The sequence below is a fragment of the Hyla sarda genome, chromosome 12 (genome assembly GCF_029499605.1).
Source record: "Hyla sarda isolate aHylSar1 chromosome 12, aHylSar1.hap1, whole genome shotgun sequence".
Taxonomy (NCBI): Eukaryota; Metazoa; Chordata; class Amphibia; order Anura; family Hylidae; genus Hyla; species Hyla sarda.
The window spans coordinates 84,716,957-84,738,467 of NC_079200.1; the positions used below are offsets into that span (position 1 = coordinate 84,716,957).

The 21,511-nt window shown below is 44.0% G+C and overlaps 1 protein-coding gene across 4 annotated transcripts in view; it reads left to right on the forward strand.

Moving 5' to 3' along the window:
- The window catches only part of STAU1 (staufen double-stranded RNA binding protein 1), a 71,870-nt gene that overhangs the window by 21,502 nt on the left and 28,857 nt on the right, over positions 1 to 21,511 (forward strand). Inside the window, exons 2-6 of one of the 4 annotated variants that reach the window (XM_056547975.1) lie at positions 1,731 to 1,977; positions 2,238 to 2,362; positions 3,181 to 3,249; positions 17,010 to 17,148; positions 17,775 to 17,916. In XM_056547975.1, coding sequence (XP_056403950.1) covers positions 1,779 to 1,977; positions 2,238 to 2,362; positions 3,181 to 3,249; positions 17,010 to 17,148; positions 17,775 to 17,916 — 674 coding nt within the window. In that variant the 5' untranslated portion in view covers positions 1,731 to 1,778. Of the gene's footprint in view, positions 1 to 1,730; positions 1,978 to 2,237; positions 2,363 to 3,180; positions 3,250 to 17,009; positions 17,167 to 17,774; positions 17,917 to 21,511 lie in introns of all 4 variants that reach the window. The other 3 variants (XM_056547974.1, XM_056547977.1, XM_056547976.1) reach the window with 3 other exon arrangements.

Genomic DNA, 21,511 nt, shown 5'->3' on the forward strand with positions numbered 1-21,511 from the left:
TACTTATGAATTTGATTCTGAGATTGTTTCTTCATGACATATTCTTACATTTTCGTTAATACTTGCATCATTTCTTGGTGAAAAATTTACTTTTTTAAATTTTGAAACTCTCTGCTTGTAATTGAAATAAATGGACATACCTAATAAATCATATATTGAATCACATATAGAATGTCTACTGTAGATTTGCATCATAAAGTTGACATATTCTTACTGTTTGAAGACATAAAGGGCTTCAGAGTATAGCAGCAATTTTCTAAATGTTCACGAAAAATCCAAAATCTGAATTTTTCAGGAACCAGTTCAGTTTGTGGTTGATTTATGGGACTTTCCCCATAAATTACCCCATTATAGAAACTGCAACCCTCAAAGTATTCAAAATGACATTCAGAAAATTTTTGGTAGGGATTGACCGATATCGTTTTTTTTAGGGCCGATACCGATATTCTGTGGAGGTTAGGCCAATAGCCGATAACTTATACTGATATTCCGGTATAAGTTAATGGCTACTTATCCCACCCGGTGCACCGCACACGCCCCCCCCCCCCACCCCCCCTACCCGCACCGCAATACCTAACCCCCCCCGCACCGCTCCGGCCACAGACCGCCGCCTCTGTCCCATTGCCTCCCCATTCCCGGTTTTATAATTTCCTGTTCCCGGGGCTCGCTCTACTTCTGTCTCCGGTGCCGTCCTCCTGAGCTGTCACTGTGCGCAATGACTGTGACGTCGCGTTGAGGACGTCACTTGTCATTGCGCTGCGCAGCGCACAGCGTAACACAGGACGCCGTAGGAGCCAGAAATAGCGTGGACCCCGGGAACAGGTAATTATAAAACTGGGGATGGGTGGGGGGTGCTTAGCGGTGCGATGGGGGGCAGTGCGGGGATCGGGGCATTATCGGATTATCGGCTATGTAATTGCCGATACCGATAATTTCCAAAATCATGAATATCGGCCGATCCCTAATTTTTGTAACGGTGGGCTGTTCATATGAAAAATTACCAGTGGGATGTAAATGCTCACTGCACCCATGTTACATTCCTTGAGGGGTGTAGTTCCCAAAATGGAGTTGCGTGTTGTTTTTGTTTTTTCTGTGTTTGTCAGAACCGCTCTCAGTCACCCCTGTGCAAATCACCAATTTAGGCCTCAAATGTACATAGCGCTCTCACTCCTGAGCCCTGTTGTGTGCCCGCAGAGCACTTTTTCTGCTCTGTCAATAGCTATTGCATAACTACAACTCCCAGCATACATGGACAGCCAAAGGGCATGCTGGGAGTTAGTTATGCAATAGCTATTGACATTTTTTTTTTCCACTAGCTGTTGCATAACTACAATGCCCAGCATGCCCTCTATGGTGGTTCCAGACATTGCTATGTTAATTTCTTTACTGTAAGAGCAGTGAGAGTATGAAAAAAACTGCAAGAGGAAGTGATGATAGTGAACTCGCATAAAAAGTTTTCAAAAGGGTGGATGTTGTGTTGTGGTTTTTTGTTTTGTGTATTATATTTTAGCCTTTCTCTGAATCAACACTGCAGTGTAATAGGCTGAACTTGATGGATGCCTGACTTTTTTCATCCTTACAAACTGTGTAACTTTGATTATTGTCCTCCGTTCTCAGACCCCAGTAGTCAGATCCCACCAATCCGCTAGTAATGTGGACACGAGATTGTTGAGTGGTAGCTTTGCCCTGGACAGTATTGCTGACTGTTGCCTTTTGTCTTTTTTCTGCAGTTTCCCCACAGCTCCAGCCTGCACTGTACACGACCACCTGAGCCTCTGATGGAAGCCACTATGTCTCAGAATCCTCCTGCCACCCTCTCAGGGAGTCCGCTTCTGAACAAGAACCAGCACTCACCCATCCACCAGAGTCTAAGCATCCCCCCCACTGCCAGCCCGCTGCCCTCCGAACATGCAGGGAGACCACAACACAACTCTGCTTTACCGCCATCCTCTGTCACATCTGGCAGTGCCGCTGCAGGTAACTCTCTGGGGTCCCTGATCACACCCCATTCATTCCACACTTATCTAACTGCCATGTCCCCACCTTACTCCCACCTTCATTGCCATCATTATTATCCCCACCCTAACCTAACTCCCACCAATCTCACAGTACTTTGACCTACCTCCGCCACCATCCGCACAATGTTCCCATCACCGTCATCGCCTAACTTTCACCACCATATCCTCGCTTTACTCGCCACCATAACTACAATCATCCTCACTGCTTGTGTCTTCCAGTGTCTTCTAACATGGCAAACCCCAAAGAGAAAACCCCGATGTGTCTGGTGAATGAGCTGGCCCGGTATAACAAGGTTCAGCCTCAGTACAAGCTGCTCAGTGAACAGGGCCCAGCTCATTCTAAGGTAAGTTCTTTGTACCTACCTTGTGTCACCTTGCTGCCTGGGCTTCTGTGTAGTGTGCAGCACCGTCTCCATTGTGAGTTTTGGGTCTGAGAGTTTTTACAGCTGCTGTAGGATGCTTGACGGTTGTCTCTCTCCATAACTCTATCGCCCTTCTTAATATCCATGTCCAAAACACCCCGCTGTCCATTGTCCTTTGAAGGGAAGGAGCAGTGAGGGTAATCCTACAATTAGAGGGTGGCTCCTGGCTGTGAGGAAACTACAGCAGTTTTTAGTACTCATGTGGCAGGAAACACCACCGTGCAAGGAAAAACTGTGATGAAGTGCCAAATCATTCTCTGCGTAAGTGGGGGTCTTAGAATTCAGAACCTTACTGTTATCTTTGTAATACGCCCCTAATGGGCCTCAGGCTGTAGCTGCTGACTCCTTTTTATCGAGGTCACCACAGCTTCTTGGTAATATTGTGCTACTTCCCTCTATCATGCCACACCATGGTGACACTGCCGAGCCCAGCATCATTGTAACCTCATTTTGCTCCCATCTTGTTTTCAGTCTTTATTTATATAAAGATCACAATTTATGGACAAAACCCGGACCTGCCCATCGCTACAGGTTGTTGTATCTCTGATCTGCTGCACCCCTTCTCCAAACCAGGTGTTACTCCTCTATACATTAATGGCCAAACATGACTGCTACCTGGGGTCGGAATACATGGAGGCTTGCTGGGTTAGGGAGGTTTGTCAGTTGGCCATTTGTTGTAGCTGATCTCTACATTGTAATCTTAGTTTATATTAAGGAGCCTCTTGTCTCCCCCTCCCCAGGTCATCCCCCTAGGACGCTGGCAGGATTACAGTCTTCTTGAGAGAGTGGGAGAAGATCGCCCAAAACAAGTGGGTATTGGCTCTTCTGCTTGTCCTCTGCTGTCAGCGCTCTCTGCTCTTTTGGGTTGTGACTCCCCTCCCCTCTTTCTAAGAATCTGACACCATGATGCTCTTCATGGGGTGGGGGTCCTGACCATTTTATACACAGCCAAAAGTATTTTCCCCCCATCTGATTGACTATCTACATAAAGCATTACTGTCATTAAAAAGCTACCTTTGACACATCAATCAGACATGTCAGAAGTTGTTGATCACACTAGGTCTCACTCCTGGGACCTGCTGCAGTCACGAGTTATTAACCGTAGAAGCGGGTGGCATTGCTCTCCACTCCCTAGCCAGCCGAGAGATCTGTACCTTTCTCTGTGTAGAAGTCTATGCAGAGAAATGGATGAATCTCTCGGCCAGCCAGGGAGCAATGCCGCCGGCCTTCCCAGATAAAAACTAATGATTGTAGCCAGTCTCATGCGATCAACAACTTTTGACATGTGTGATCGATGTGTCAAAAGTGTTTTTTAAAGACAATAATGCTTTAGAGGGAAACTGTTACACTGATAATGCAATCCAGACTATTGTTCATGTAGAGTAGGAGAAGATGGTTTATAGTTTTGTGGGGAAAATTCCAGAATAATTTTGTCTTTATGTAAACTTCATTTCATGTGGGTGGTCCTACTTATGTGATTGACAGTTCTTTGTGTACAAATGTGAATAAAGAGTGAGCTTTCAATCACTGAGTAGGACAGCCCCCTTGATTACTGAAAGGAGAACTCCAGTACATAAGTTCTTATCTGCTGGTTGTGGGAGTTCAGCTGCTGAGACCCCCGCTATCTCCTGCTTGGCACCCCGGCTCTCCTTATGTACTACTAATGCCTCTCATCAATATCTGTTAAAGGAGTACTTCGGTGCACACTTTTTTCATTTTATCCCGTCCGGGCTGCAAAATAAAAGAAAACACACTTTATCTTACCTGCCAACGAGCCCCCGGAGCTCCGGTACAGGTGTTCGGTCCCCGGGCTGTATTCTTCTTACTTCCTGTTAGCCCGGGACGTCACACGGAGCTTCAGCCTATCACTGGCCGAGGCGGGACATCGCTGCGGCCGGTGATAGGTTGAAGCTCTGTTTGACGTGCCGGGCTAACAGGAAGTAAGAAGAATACAGCCCGGGGACCGAACACCTGTACCGGAGCTCCGGGGGCTCGTTGGCAGGTAAGATAAAGTGTGTTTTCTTTTATTTTGCAGCCCGGACGGGATAAAATGAAAAAAGTGTGCACCGAAGTACTCCTTTAACTGCCTGCAATGTTTGGTAGCCTAAGAGAGGTTTAGTTCTTGAGGCACTTAAGTTTCATGTTGGGTGAAAGCTTATTAAAAAGTGGGAATAAACGTTAGTGTCCCTGTTAGGAAAAAAAAGCTTGACCTGTCTCAGTGACAAGTCAAAAGTTTAGATCAGTCGAGGTCTGTGCTGGAGAACTAGCTAGGAGAAGTGTGCTTGCAGCTCACAGCGATCTCCATCCTCCAGTCCTTCAGACCCTTAATGACACAGTTACCCGCCGGTAACTGCCCACATCAGCCATCGTGCTGTGTGCCATTAACCCCTCAGATGCTGTAATCAATACAGATCACGGCATCTGCGGCAGTGCGGTCACTTAAATGGATGATCGGATCTCACCCAGCGCTGCCGCGGGGATCCGATCATCCAGCATGGCGGCCGGAGGTCCTCTCACCTGCCTCCGACCGTCTCCTGTGGTATTCTGCTCTGGTCTGAGATCGAGCAGACCAGAGCAGAAGATTGTCAATAACACTGATCAGTGCTATGCCCTATGCATAGCACTGAACAGTATTAGCAAATATTTGCTATTGCTGCATGCGTAAATATCCGAACTATTAAAATATAATGTTGATGATCCCATACAGTGAACGGCGTGAATGTAAAAAGTCCAAAATTGATTAACAAAATTATAAAAAGTTTATATATACAAATGTGGTATCAATAAAAAGTACAGATCATGGCGCAAAAAATTAGCCCTCATAAATGGAAAAATGAATAACTTATAGGTCAGCAAAATAGAAGGACTTTAAACATACTAATATGGTTAAAAAGTTTGCGATTTTATTTTTATTTATTTATTGTTTTAAGGCTGTACAATAATAAAGTATGTAATCATGGGTATACATTGTAATCGTATTGACCCACAGAATAAAGAAAAGGAAATTTTTACTGTAAATTGTACAGCGTGAAAACAAAACCTTCCAAAATTTGTAAAATTACGGTTTTCTCTTCAACTTCCCCACCCAAATAGTATTTTTTTATTTTTTTGGGTTGCGCCATACATTTTATAGTAAAATGAGTGATGTCATTACAAAGGACAACTGGTCGCGCAAACAACAAACGTCTGTAGATGAAAATATGAGTTATGATTTTTAGAAGGAGAGGAGGAAAAACAGAAACATAAAAATAAAAAAATTTGCTGAGTCCTTAAGGCCAAAATGGGCTGAGTTCTTAACCCCTTCTCGCAGATTGCCTGTGGGTTATGCAGCTACTTCACGTTTGTAGCAGCTACTTGCCGTTTATACAAGGCGTTCAGTTAACCCAGCAATCGCATGGGTTAACCGGCAGAAGTCCTGCTGTTACCGGCGGGACACAACTTCTGCCTGACCTTCCAGGACCTTCTGTGATTGGTCCTGGTCAGGGACCAATCACAGTGTATCAGCTTCTTTGTTAGTTTTTACAACGAAAACTCCAGGAGGTACCAGGGTAATATCTAATTCACAACAACTTTAGGGGGGGAACCCCCAAAGAGGTACCCTAAGCTAAGACCCTCCCAATACAAAGTAACATTTATTCTTTACATTTAAAATATGAATAAACAAAAATTAAGCAGTAGTGAACTGTCCACTAGGTGTCAGGACTGCACTGTAATTAAAACCACAGCTCCAGTCTATCTCCTATATTGCTTGTGTAACAACCATTCTGCTTTAGTATGAGGAAGGTGCACAAATGTTGTAAGGCCCATCCAGAATGAACAGTTAATGGTTGAATTAGAGTATGACTGAGGAGCTGCTTATTAAAAACTATCAATTAGCCAGTTCCTTTGACGTTTCACTGGTCCTCCAGCTTCATCAGAAATGACTTCAGCCACCAGTCGCTGGCTCCGAAGCTCTCACTTCTGTCTTAGTGTAACAGAAGAAAGATACAGTGAAAAGCAGCTTTTATAAAAGCTAAAAAAAAAGTCTTGCGCGCTCTCTAAAATTTTTTTATTTATTCCCCTAGATAAATACCTTGGCAGATGTAGTTTTGTATTTTTGTGAAAGTGAAAAAATATGTAAAATATGCATCCAAATTTGAAATGAAATTTTTACTGCTTAGTTCTACAAACTTTCCTCAAATACCTGTAGGGTCGAACAATTCGCTTCACCACTAAATGGATTCTATATGGGGTGTAGTTTCCAAAATGGTGTGCAAAGTGGGGGGTTCCCACTGTTCGGGCACCATAGGGGCTTCCTAAATCCGACATACCCCCCAAAAACCTTTTCTGCAAAATTCTCTCTCCAAAAGCCAAATTTTGCTCCTTCTGAGCCTTTTAGTGGGCCCGCAGAGCACTTTACCTCTACTCAGAAGAAATGGGATTTCAAATTTTGGGGATTTTTTTCTCCTATAAGCCTTTATGAAAATGCCGAATTTGGGGTAACACTGGCAATTTAGTGTAAACAAAAAACAAATTTTTCATTTAAACGCCAAACTTTAACGTAATGTCGTGAAAAACCTGTGGGGAGTTAAGGCCCACTGTACCCCTTGTTACATTCCTTAAGGGGTGCAGTTTCCAAAATAGTATGCCATGTTGGGGGTTTCCGCTGTTCTGGCACCATAAGGGCTTCCTAAATGCGACATGTCCCCTAAAAACCATTTCAGCAAAATTCCCTCTCCAAAAGCCAAATTTTTCTCCTTCCCTTCTGAGCCCTGTATTTCGCCAGCAGAGCATTTTAAATCCACATATGGGGTATTTCCTTACTCGAGAGAAATGGGGCTACAAATTTTGTCGTGATTTTTCTCCTATTATCCCTTGTGAAAACGCATAATTTGGGGTAACATCAGCAATTTAGTATAAAAAAAAACCCACATTTTTCATTTAAAGCTCAAACTTTGAAATGTTGTGAAACACCTGTGGGGAGTTAGGGCAAACTGTACCCCTTGTTACATTACAAGAGGGGAATATTTTCTAAAATGGAGTTCCATGTTGGTGGTTCCCTCTGTTCTGGTACCATTGGTGCTTCCTAAATGCGACATGCCCCCCAAAAACCATTTCAGCCTAATGTTGCTTCTTCCCTTCTGAACCGTGTAGGTCACCCGCATAGCACTTTACGTCCACATGAGGTATTTCCATTCTTAAAAGAAATGGGGTTACAAATTTTGTGGGGCTTTTTCTTTTGTTATCCCTTGTAAAAATGGAAAATAAATAAATAAAATAAAATGGGGCTACAATAACATGTTAGTGTTAAAAATTGAGATTTGTAGTTTTCTCCTCCACTTTGTAGCTATTCCTGTGAAACATCTAAAGGGTTAACAAACTAATAATGGGTTAATTTATGGGGGATTTGTAACATAAAGGCCCTCAGCTTCACTTCAAAACTGAACTGGTCCCTGAAGACTTCAGTTTTTGAAATTTTCTTGAAAATTGATGCTAAACTTCGAAACCCTCTAATGTCTTCAAGAAGTAAAAACATGTCAACTTTATGATGCAAACATAAAGTATACATATTGTATTTGTGAATCAATATATAATTTACCGTATTTGGAATGTCCACTTTCCTTACAAGCAGAGAGTTTCAAATTTAGAAATATGCAAAATGTACAAATTTTTTTTTTATGGAATTTTCGCAAAGAAATTATGCAAGTATTGACAAAAATATACCACCAACATAAAGTAGAATATGCCTAAAAAAACTGTCTCAGAATCTTTGATACGTAACAGCATCCCAGAGTTATTAGTGCATAAACTGACACAGGTCACATTTGCAAAAAATGGCTCGGTCCTTAAGGACCTGACCACTGTCACTTTAAGCATTAATAACTCTGGGATGCTCTGGGATTCTGATTTCGAGAGAGTTTTTTCGTGACATATTCTACTTTATGTTTGTGGTAAAATTTTGTCTATAATTGAATCATTTCTTGGTGAAAAATTCCAAAATTTGATGAAAAAATTTAAAATTTTGCATTTTTCTAACTTTGAAGCTCTGTTTGTAAGGAAAATAGACATTCCAAATAAATTATATTTTGATTCACAAATACAATATGTCTATGTTATATTTGCATCATAAAGTTGACATGTTTTTACTTTTGGAAGACATCAGAGGGCTTCAAAGTTCAGCAGCAATTTTCCATTTTTTTCTCAAAATTTTCAAAATCGAAATTTTTCATGGACCAGTTCAGTTTTGAAGTGGATTTGAAGGGCCTTCATATTAGAAATACCCCATAAAAGACCACATTATAAAAACTGCACCCCTCAAAGTATTCAAAATGACATTCAGTAAGTGTGTTAACCCTTTAGGTGTTTCACAGGAATAGCATCAAAGTGAAGGAGAAAATTCAATATCTCAATTTTTACACTTGCATGTTCTTGTAGACCCAGTTTTTGAATTTTTACAAGGGATACAAGGAGAAAAATTCCCTCAATTTGTAACCCAATTTCTCTAGAGTAAGGAAATACCTCATATGTGTATGTCAAGTGTTTGGCAGGTGCAGTAGAGGGCTCAGAAAGGAAGGAGCGACAATGGAATTTTGAACATGGGCATGCTGGGAGTTGTAGTTTTGCAACAGCTGGAGGGTCACAGTTTGGAGACCACTGTGCAGTGGTCTCCAAACTGTAGCTCTCCAGATGTTGCTAGACAACTACTCACCGCCTTCCGTAGGATTGCCGCACCAGTGAGCCGCATTGCCGTCCTCTGCCGCCCGCTGCAGATCGCCAATGGTAAGTGACCTCCGGCGCCGGTCCCAGTCGGTTCCCCCATTCTGCCCGGACTACTGTGGGTGGAACGGGGGAAACCGAACTTTTAGGGGCTTCAGGTTTAAATGACACCTAATCTTTATTCTGTAGGTCGATACGATTAAAATGATATCCAACTCATATAGGTTTGATTTTGCTTGACTTCTGTAAAAAAAAAAAAATTATTATAACTTTATGCTCGAAAATTAGTATGTTTAAAATTGTAATCTTCTGACCCCTATAACTTTTTATTTTTCCATACACAGGGATGTGGAATTTTTTTGAGCAATGATCTGTAGTTTTTATCGGTATATGGTACAAAGTGACCAAATATATTCAGTTTTGTATTTGGTATTTTTTTACGTAAATGCCATTGACTGTACGGTTTAATTGACATTATATTTTTACAGTTCGGACATTTATGCACACGGTGATACCACGTGTTTCTTTTTATGTTTACATATTTTTTATATGAAATTTGGGAAAGGGGGGGGTGATGTGTTTTTTTTTTTATTTTTTTTTTACTTAAACTTTTTTTTTTTTTACACTTTATTAGGCCCCTTATGGGACTTTTTGGAGGAATACCGGTAGTTAGATACCTCATACAGATTAATGTAGTTCATAGAACTCCATTGATCTGTGTGCTCTGCACTCAATTAATAAAGCCTGGTCCAGCCAGGCTGTATAAATCTGAGAGCCAGGATCAGCACAGGATAAGACGTAAGCCCTCCGGCTACCTCAGGAGTGAATCCCTCCCCCCACGAACCACCCCACTGGACCACCAGGGAGTGTTTAAAGGTTCCTTTAGATGCTGCTGTCAGCTTTGACAGTGGCGATCTAAAGGGTTAATAGCCACCCATGGCGATCACCGCATGTCTGCTATTAACGTTGGCCCTCAGCTACAAGAATCATCTGGGGGCAGGCCGGTATGGCCATACATAGTTACACTGTACACACAGTTAACGGCACAAGGATGTGTATAAACGTCCTTGGTTGTTAACCTGTTAAAGCTAACAGTAATGGAAGAAATTATGATCATAAACATTGCACAGAGCAGACCACACAGCACGTTACGCCAATATGTGTTGCTATTGCTTTCTCTGGAGGATAACTGCTGAATGGGTGAGACCAGGGCTGTGGAGTCGGTAGATAAATGTTCCGACTCTGCTGTTTTTTGTACCTCCGACTCCTCTGTATTAATATGCGAATGTATTTATAAACACTTACAGTTGAATCCAAGAAGCTGTTCCACCAAGTTCTTTTAAGCTCTTCCAGCAGAGAGAGGTAGTTGGGCAGAAGCTGCTGCCCTCTCCTTTTTGTGTGCTGATCTGCTGCTGAAGATAGGTCAGTGGAAGGATCCAGGAAGGGGCATTTATTATAAAACATGATTTCCATAGTAGAATCCCATAGTCATGTTTAAAGTTTAAGCTAACAATCGGAGTTTACAAGTTTTTATAGCCTTAGCTGAATGGCAGCAGTTTTTCCAATGGTTTACAGCTTCAGTCTTGAACTATTGACCCTCCATTCCCTTCACTTATACAAGTGTCTCTAGTCCTGCAAAAAACATTTACTTAATCCCTTATCAGTGAGAGGCTAGGTTACCCATGGGTTCCCTGTAACAGCAGAACACAACACTATGGAAAGTATAAGTATTGCCGCTCCTAATTGTGCGTTGCGTGCCATATAGTGAAGCACATGAAAAGCATGCTTCTTCACGGTTACTTAACGTGTTCATTTTGCGGTTACCTGAGGCACTACATGCATTGGTCTTTATGTAATTAATTATAACTTTTTGTGAATTGGGACATTTAAACTTGCTTTTTTTTAAATTCCAATCTAAATTTAGTAGGAGTCTGAGTCGGTGCATTGTTTGCCGACTCCAGGTACCCAAAATTTCATCCGACTCCTAGACTCCGACTCCACAGCACTGGGTGAGACAGATATATATGCTGGAGAACCCAATAGACAAACATAACATCACCTGTGCTAAAATGGTGGAGAAAGACCACATAACACCTAGCACCATCATGATATGAAATGCCTGTTTGCCCATGTTGTCCAATAAGATGCTGTGCAGGGAAAATCCCTGCCCACGGTAATATGGGAGGTGTTGTGCAGAGAAGAGGGGACAAAATCACTGCGTCATTTGGTGACGCTGCCGAAAGCACCACAGACAGAGGGAACACCAGGAGAATTACTGCACGAAGTATGTGTGCGTTCTGAAGAAACAGCTCATGCGCAGTGGAGCCAGTGCTCTGTGAAGAAGTATAGAATTGATAAATATATAAAGAATGCCTAGAATGGTGGTGTTTAACAAATAGGAAGGCGGAAGATAAACGCAGATATAAATATAGATATAGTTATAAATGTGGGTGTAATATAAATAAAGCATGATGTGCAAGTTAATAGAAGAATATATATGTACAGTATGTATGTGGAGAACTCCTGTGTCGTTCCCTGACATCAGAACCATTATTGCATTGCATAATCATTATTCGGCAGCAGTACACCTCCCTGTGTAATTGAAGGATGTGCAGATGATCCAGAGATTGGCCCTGGCTGCACAATGATAAAGCCAAATAAAAGGCTCCTTAAATGTCAGTGTTCATCTCCGGTATGGGTCTGCCCATCTAAACGTACCCTAAGCCTGGCCTCACTCCTTCTCCCCTTCAGAGCCCTAGCCTCAGTCAGGCTGCTTCAAAGGAAAGATGTTTGTAAATGGGGGATACTCACAAAATCCACAGGGAAGTGGTGGTGTCACATTCTAGTTGCTTTATATGTATAGATGGAGGTCCACACAGCATGCGGATGGAGCCTCTCCTCCAACATTCCACTTTACATGAGACCCCTTTATGCTGCTGTTTCTGAGTCAATTATAGGAGTTGACTAGGTCATGGCAGGAGGCAGGACCTGGGGGAAGTGATTCTGGGGATGTTTAGGTAATGATCCACAATTATCTTAACAGTGACATCACATGACCAGCTGCAGGTCTTTTTTTTTTTCTCGTTCGGCCCCATTGGGGGACACAGAGACTGTGGGTATATGCTGCTGCCACTAGGAGGCTTGACACTAGGCAACAAAAGAAAGTATGCCCCTCCCAGCAGGATATACCCCGCCTACAGACTCTGAGCTATCAGTTTTAGCTTAGTGTCCATAGGAGGCAGACACAGGTCTGGAGTATCTTCTTATTTTTTAGTTTAGGGACATGAATTTAGATTTTCTCTCCCTTTTATTTCCCTCTTTTTAGGTGGGGTCTCAGGAGCATAGCGCTCATTGTTTCCCCATTTGCGAAGGGGCACAATGCATCGAGTTATGCACTGTCAACCCCTTCTCGCCACCGGTCAGCACCTGGGGTCATACCTTTGGGTCCCCCTACCTTCCCTGCTCATCTCGCTGTCTCAGCCTGGCATGATGCAGGTGTATAATAGCTGGCTGAAGACTTCTTTAGGTAAGTTTTTTCCAGGACAAGGTGAGTATTCAGTCTCCCTCCCTCTTTTTTCCAGGAATCTTACCTTTATCATTATTCTCAACCTACCTGTTTTGGGCCCATTCCTTTTTATTCATTCTGGGGACTCGTGATGACCGTGGTCTATTCACGCCGCTTAGCTCTGCACCTTCCCGGCGGGGATTTTGGCCCTATAGTATTTCAGCACATGCACAGGGGGATTATTACCATCCCCTCCCCCTTCTCATTAGGGTAGCCCTCCGCCTCCCTCTTTCTCTGCACCGAGGGCCGGCTTTTCACACTACAGCCGGCTTCTTCTCTTCATCTGAGGGACATATACACTTATTATGCTTGTGTGGACTGCTAAACAAAAATGCCTTGTTGTTCTGCGGAACCCACTTGTCCTGCCTGCACCACTGCGCGCCCCGGCCCTCATGGTGTTTGTTCCCAGGACGTTCCTCTAGAATCTGTGGGCTCTGCTCCCCCTCCTGAAATTGTTTTCTTCCCTCTTTGTCTATTTCCGACCTGGCACGGGTTTCCCGTTCCGTGGTGACTGCGTTGGAGAGGTCTTCCTTACGCCAGCCATCCAGAGAGGCTTGTTCACCTTCTCCTTATTTTGGGTGCTCTCACAAGCACCCAGAATCCGGAGCTAGGGACATGCGCTCTCCACAGAGGTCTTGTTCCTCTTCTCTGGTCCCCCGGAAGCCCCCCTGCTCTAAGGGCCGCGCTCCTGGTCACCGTCCTAGGTCTCCAGGTCTGCATACAAGGTCTGCTTAGTCTTGTTCAAAGTCTTCCTCCACCCGCTCCCACTCTCCTGGGGAACTGGAAGATGAGGCGTCAGGTTCTGCCTCTGATCCAGAGGACCGATCCAGCATTTCCGACATGGTAGACAATTTGGTGTCAGCCATCAGGGACACCTTTCACCTAGAGGATCCCGGAACTTTGGACCCTACTCCAGAATTTCCTTTCAGTGTTCCCGTTGCTCTCCTAAGGTATTCATGTCTCATGCTGAATTTGACTCCTTACTGTAAACAGCATGGAAGCATCGAGACAAAAGTTCAGGCACAGTTTCCCTTTGCCCAGAAACTCATTGCGAAATGGACTTTGTTGCCGGCTGTGGATCCTCCGGTTTCTACCTTTGGTGAATGTTGCATCCTTCAAGGACCCGGCAGACAAGAGGATTTAAAATCTGGTTAATTTTGCCTTTGAAGGAGCGGGTTCATCTTTGCTTCCTGCCTTGTCCTCTTTTTGGGTGTCTAAAGCCCTTTCTGCCTGGGCTTCCCAGGTCTGCCAGGGCATTTTGTCTGGGGCCCCTTCGGAAGATTTGGCGGATCTTGCACTTCAACTCTCCAATGCAGGAGACTGTTTGTGCTCTGCAGTCTGCCTGTTGTACTGTTTTTGCCACAGGTAATCTGGTGGCGATTCGTCGCTCCATGTGGCTCAAGGCCTGGGACGCCGATGCCTCTTCCAAGAAACCTCACTGAGCTGCCCTTCTCTGGGACCCGACTCTTCGGGAAATGCCTGGATGAAATTATTTCCGAGGCTACTGGAGGGAAGAGCTCCTAATTGCCACAGAACAAGTTTTGCCATACTTATTCTCGCAGGAAATCAACCTCCTTTTTGGCCCTTTGGCTTGTGTCAGGCAGCCAGACAGGCGCCCTCACAGGATGAGAAAACCCCTTCCTTCAAGGCTCGTCCCTCCTGGAAGTCTGATAACCATTCCGGCCATTTTAGTCACATCGGGCATCCGTAAGCCTCCCTCTGCCTGAAGGGACCCCCGCTCAAACACTCTGTTCCGGGACTTTTGGTCTGCCCAAGAGATCGCTCTTTTCATTCCCGCTCTCCTTCTTTGGCGGTGGCCTTGGGGTTCTCTTCTAACCTGTTCGTCAACCCCCCCCCCTCGTCCGCCCGATCCTGGATCTAAAGCTCCTCAATCATCTACTCCTGCGTCATTTCTATATGGAGAGTCTCCGTTATGCAGTGGCATCCATGGATCGAGGGAAGTTTCTTTCCTCGGTGGACATCTGAGACGCTTACCTTCACATCCCTATTTTTCTGGCACATCAGCGCTATCTCTGCTGATCCAGAGGGCCATTTTCAGTTTGTGGCCCCTCCTTCCTGTTCGTGTCAAGTCGGACAATTCCACGGCTGTGGCGTATGTCAATTGCCAGGGTGGCACTCGCAGTCCTGCAGCGATGGCCAAGGTATCCAGGATCCTTCTCTGGGCAGAGCTCAGGGTTCCCTCAATCTCTGCGATTCACATTCCCAGAGTGGAAAATTGGCAGGTGGACTTCCTCAGTCACTCCTCGGCCAACCCCGGCGAGTGGCCTCTTCATCCAGAGGGGTTTGCGGAGATCTGCAACCTCTGGGGCACTCCAGATGTGGACCTCTTTGCGTCCCGCCACAACCAGAAAGTTCATTGCTTTGTCGCGAAGTCCCGAGATCCTCTGGCCCTAGCCGTAGATGCCTTAGTGATTCCCTGGTCGCACTTTGCACTTCCCTCCCCTTCCTCTCCTTCCCAGGGTCTTGACAAAGCGGAGGGCGTCCTAGCCATTCTTGTGGCTCCGGAGCGGCCCAGGCGAGCGTGGTACGCCGACGTGGTTAGACTAGTGGACGACGTACCGCTGCGCCTCCCAGTTCTTCCCCACCCTGCTCTCTCAGGGTCCCTTTTGTCACCCCAATTTACTGTTGCTGCATTTGACGGGGTGGCGGTTGAGACCGCAGTTCTGAGGGCCAGGTTGTTCTCTCCCCAAGTGATCCGCACAACGATTAAGGCGTGCAAGCCTTCCTCTGAAAAGATTTATCACCATACTTCACGGTCCTACTTTCGATGGTGTGAATCTCACTCTTTCTCCCCAGTTGTGTTCTCCCTCCCATGCCTCCTTTCCTTTTTATAGTCTGGGCTGGATCAACGCTTGGCTCTGTTCCCTTTAAGGGTCACGTGTCGGCTCTCTCCATTCTCTTTCAGCATCCCCTGGTGTCCGATCCTCACATCCAGACTTTTATGCATGGTGTTGCTCATAATACTCCGCCTTACAGATCCCCTACTCCCCCTTGGGATCTGAATCTGGTTCTCAGTGCCTTGCAGGGTACTCCCTTCAAACCCTCTCCGGGACATTTCTCTGCGTATCCTTTCCTGGAAGGTGGCTTTCTCCATTACGGTCACTTCCATTAGGAGAGTTTCAGAGCTGGCGTCTCTCTCCTGCCGTTCCCCCTACTTTGGTTTTACACCAGGACAAGGTTTTCTGTCTGGTCCAGTCCTTTTTGCCTAAGGTGGTCTCCGTCTTTCATCTCGGCGAAGATACCGTCCTTTTTTTCCAGCTCTGTCCCATCCCATGGAACGTTTTCTTCATGGTCTTGATGTTGTACGGGCCGTTCGGATTTACCTTTCGGTCACCTATTCCTTTCGCCAGTGTGACTTTCTTTGTACTTACGGATGGTCGTCGTAAGGGACTTCCTGCTTCCAAAGCCACCATTTCGCAGTGGATCGGTTCTGCCATCTCTGAAGCTTACCGCTGCAAGGGGAAGACTTCTCCCTTCCAGGTCTCAGCTCATTCCACTCGTTCCGTTGTGGCTTCTTGGGCTCTCCGCAACAGAGCTTCAGACTTGCAAATCTGTAAGGCGGCCACCTGGTCGTCCTTGCACACGTTTACGAAATTTTACCAGGTGCATACCTTAGCATCCTCTGATGCTGGTTTTGCAGGCGGCTGTGGCCGAGCCTTCCACCTGAATTGCTTGAGTTTTTTTCCCTACACTGGGGACTGCTTTGGTATGTCCCACGGTCTCTGTATCCCTCAATGGAGCCGAACGAGAAAAGTAGATTTTTATGCTTAACGTAAAATCTCTTTCTCTGAGGATCCATTGGGGGACACAGCACCCACCCATTTGTTTTGGTGTCCTTGGTTCGGTTACCTGCCCGAGAGTTGGTTCAGTTAATTTTTGTCTGTGTGCTGATACAAGGAGCATCTGTTCGACCCCAAAAGGTCGAACCTAACACTGTGGTTTCCTCAGACTGTTACTGTTTTTCTTTACCTGTCTGTCCTCTCCTACTGCTTTGGGACTAAACGGATAGCTCAGAGTCTGTAGGTGGGGTATATCCTGCTTTGTGGGGCAGACTTTCTTTTGCCTAGTGCCAAGCTGCCTAGTGGCAGCAGCATATACTCACTGTCTGTGTGTACCTCAATGCATCCTCAGAGAGAGATTTTACGGTAAGCATAAAAATCTACTTTTTCCATACTTTACCATGTTCCATTTCTTCTGTCTCCTTTGAACCTGCCCTTTATGGTTCACCACCCCTGTCTCTCTACGTACCGTATTCCCTGTTGTGGTGACATTTCTTGTCATTTGCAGATGTTCACTGTTCAGCTCACTCTTGGGGACCAGTACTGGGAGGCCGAAGGGACAAGTATTAAAAAAGCCCAGCACGCTGCCGCTGCTAAAGCCTTGGAGGGGACTAAATATCCTAAGCCTACAGCCCGCCCTTCTCGCGGTGAGGGAAAAAATCCAGGTACAAATTTACCACCTTCCACATAATGTAGTGTGGATCCCTTATTCCTGCATGTACTGTTTTGTATATGGAGCCCTGAGCCGGCGTCCCCCACGTCTGCATGTACTGCGTGGGGTAAAGACTCCAGAGCCTGGACAAACTTAGTCATGTTTGGAGCCCCAAACAAACACCACAGTGCATCCAGTGGACTCATGGTCATGTGACCATGACAACTTTGCAAATCCTTCACCCATTCTAAACACTGAACCCACACTTATAATGTAGTCTCTGCTTTAGAGTCCCTGCTGTGTGCCAATTCCTGAGACGACACTCTTATTAGACAGTGAGTTGCACCTCACATATTGAGATGCTCTAAAGCTTTTTCATTGTAGACTGAAAAGTTCTCAGTGTTTTAATTATTTACCATTGCCCAGATCTCTACTTGCTGTCTTTGGGTGGGAATATTTTAGTTCATTTGGCTGTAATTGTCACTGCTGTCCCCTGCTCTGTAGAATATTAGCATTTACCTGGTATGGCTGTGGTGTTAGCGAAGGGGCCTGGGGCTTAACTTCAGGGGTCACATGGTAGTTGATTTTTGGAAATGTTATTAATAATTCTTTCTATCACAGGCAGTATAACTCCCACCGTAGAACTGAATGCACTATGTATGAAGCTGGGACGGAAACCAATCTACAAACCCCTGGACCCTTACACAGGCATCCGTTCTTCATACAACTACAGTATGCCCAGAGGAGGTGGCTACCCCCCACGGTGGGTACACAGTGGTGCAATTTGGGGCTGGTTGGAGGTGTGTACTGTTATAAAACACTTTTAAAAGTGGTTATATACAAATAAAACTTAACTATTAAATATTGGTAAAAATAATCCCCATAAGTTCAGGTTACACACATACAGTGCCTTGCATAAGTATTCACCATCCTTGGACAAGTCACAAATTTAGTAAATAGGATCCACCTGTCTGCAATTTATTATCAGTTCAAATACTCAGATTCTGTGAAGGCCTCAGAGTTTGTTAGAGCGCATTACTGAACAAACAGCAGCGTAAAGACAAAGATGTTCACCAAACAGATCAGGAAACACCCAAAAATCTATAATCCGAAAGTGGAAAGAATATGGCACAACATTAAACCTACCGAGACAATGCCGTCTACCTAAGTAGACAAGCCAGGCAAGGAGAAAATGAATTGGAGAAGTAACCAAGGTGCCTATGGTAACTCTGAAGAAGCTGCATAGATCAAAAGCTGAGGTGAAAGAATATAGTGGCAAGAAGAAAGCCATTATTGAAAGTGAGCCACAAGAAATTCGGAATTTGCCACAAGCAATGTGGGAGACACGGCAAACGTGGAAGACGCTGCTCTGGTAAAATGAGACCAAAAGATAACTTTTTGCAAAATGCTATGTGTGGTTAAACCCAATACAACTGCCCATGATCCTAAGCACGCCATCACGGTAAGGCCTCGATCACACTGCCATCAGGCTCTTATGTGGAGCTACGTTGGCAGTTCCGTCAAGTTAAGCGGAGAAAAAAAATAGTGCAAGCTATTTTTTTTCTCTGCTAAGCTCCTGTAAAATTTCCGGATCACAGACCGAGCCCATGCAAGTGAATGGTTCCGTGTGGACCTGGCAGTAGCTGTTTGCATCCGACTCATTTTAGGGTCCGTGTGGCTCAAAGGAAAAGAAAAAAATCTGAACGGGTCGGTTGCAAATGGCAATGTGAACCTAGCCTATAACATGATGGTGGTAGTATTATGCTGTGGAGATGCTTCTCTTTAGCAGGTACGTGGAAACTGGTCACAATTCATGAAAGGACTGATGGAGACAAATACAAGGCAATTATTAAAGAAAATCTGATGCAGTTTGCAAAAAAACTGAGAGGTTCATCTTTTAGCAGGACACTGACCCTAAACATAAATCAGAGTTACAAAGGGATTGGTTTAAATCAAAGCATGTTAATGTGCTATAATGGCCAAGTCAAAGTCCAGAACGAAATAAAATTGAGAATTTTATGGCAAGACTTGATAGTCACCATTAATGGACAGTCCTTATCCAATCTGATTGAGCTTCAGGTTTTTTTAGACAACATTTCCATCTCTAGAGGTGCAAAGCTAGTAGCTTGGGGTAAAAGATGGTTCTACAAAGTATTGACAAAAGAAAGTATTTTGCACTTCCACTACTATGCACATTTTGTTGATCAGATTCCAGTTTGTAACAGTAGGAAAATTGGCAAAAAGTCCATGGGGTTGAATACGTGTGCAAGGCACTTTATGAAAAATCAAATTTAAGGAGTGTAGATACAGTCATGGCCATAAATGTTGGCACCCCTAAAAAATTTCTGGAAAATTTACTATTTCTCACAGAAAAAGATTGCAGTAACGCATGTTTTACTATAGATGTTAATTCCCTTTGTGTGTATTGGAACTAAACAAAAAAAGAGAGGAAAAAAAGCAAATTGGTCATAGTCACACCAAGCTCCAAAAATAAGCTGGACAAAATTATTGGCACCCTTAATTTAATATTTGGTTGCACACCCTTTTGAAAAAATAACTGAAATCAGTCACTTCCTATAACCATCAATAAGCTTCTTACACCTATCAGCTGGAATGTTGGACCACTCTTCCTTTGCAAACTGCTATAGGTCTCTCTTATTGGAAGGGTGCCTTTTCCCAAGAGCAATTTTAAGATCTCTCAACATGTGTTCAATGGGATTTAGATCTGAACGAATTGATGGCCACTTCAGAACTCTCCAGCGCTTTGTTGTCACCCATTTCTGCATACTTTTTGACGTATGTTTGGGGTCATTGTCCTGCTGGAAAACCCAAGATCTCGGACGCAAACCCAGCTTTCTGACACTGGGCTGGACAGTGCGACCCAATCAGTGGTACTCCTCAGATTTCATGATGCCTTGCACACATTCAAGGCACCCAGTGCCAGAGGCAGCGAAACAACCCCAAAACATAATAGAACCTCCACCATATTTCACTGTAGGTTCTGTGTTCTTTTCTTTGTAGGCCTCATTCCATTTTCGGGAAACAGTAGAATGATGTGCTTTACCAAAAAGCTCTATCTTGGTCTCATCTGTACACAAGAAGTTTTCCCAGAAGGATTTTGGCTTAAGTTCATTTTGGCAAAATCTAGTCTTGCTTTTTTATGTCTGTGTCAGCAGTGGGGTCCTCCTAGGTCTCCTGCCATAGCGTTTAATTTAAATGTCGACGGACAGTTCGCGCTGACACTGATGCTCCCTGAGCCTGCAGAACAGCTTGAATATCTTTTGGAACTTGTTTGGGGGTGCTTATCCACCATCCAGACTATCCTGCGTTGACATCTTTCATCAGTTTTTCACTTCCGTCCACACCCAGGGAGATTAGCTACAGTGCCTTGGGTTGCAAACTTCTTGATTAATGTTGCGTACTGTAGACAAAGGCAAATCTAGATCTCTGGAGATGGACTTGTAACCTTGATATTGTTAATATTTTGCCACACACTTTTGGTTCTCAAGTCCTCAGACAGTTCTCTTCTCCTTTTTCTGTTGTCCATGCTTAGTGTTGCGCACACACACTCAAATGCAAAGACTAAGTGAACTTCTTTTTTTATCTGCGTTCAGGTGCGATTTTTTTAATATTGCCCACACCAGTTACTTGCCCCAGGTGAATTTAACCCCTTAAGGACCAGGCCCATTTTGGCCTTAAGGACCAGACCAATTTTATTTTAGCATTTTCGTTTTTTCTCCTCCGCCTTCTAAAAATCATAACTTTTATATTTCCGTCCACAGACCCATATGAGGGCTTGTTTTTGCGTCACCAATTGTACTTTGTAATTACATCACTTATTTTACCATAAAATGTACGGCGCAACCAAATAAATATTATTTATGTGGGAAAATTGAAAAGAAAACCTAAATTTAGCTAATTTTGGAAGGTTTTGTTTTCACGCTGTACATTTTCCGGTAAAAATTAAATTTTTTCTTCTGTGGGTCAATACGATTAAAATGATACCCATGTTATATGCTTTTCTATAATTGTACCGCTTAAAAAAAATCTCAAAACATTTTAACAAAATTAGTATATTTGAAATTGCCCTATTTTGACCACCTATACCTTTCTCATTTTTCCGTATATGGGGCGGTATGAGGGCTAATATTTTGTGCCATGATCTGTAGTTTTATCAGTTTTTGTTAGGTTTAACTTTTTATAAATTTTTTATAAATTTTTTTGGGGAATAAAATGTGACCAAAAAGCAGCAATTTTGGACTATTTTTTTTATGTTTAAGCCATTCACCGTATGGGATAATTAACAATATATTTGAATAGTTCAGACTTTTACGCACATAGCGATACCAATTATGTGT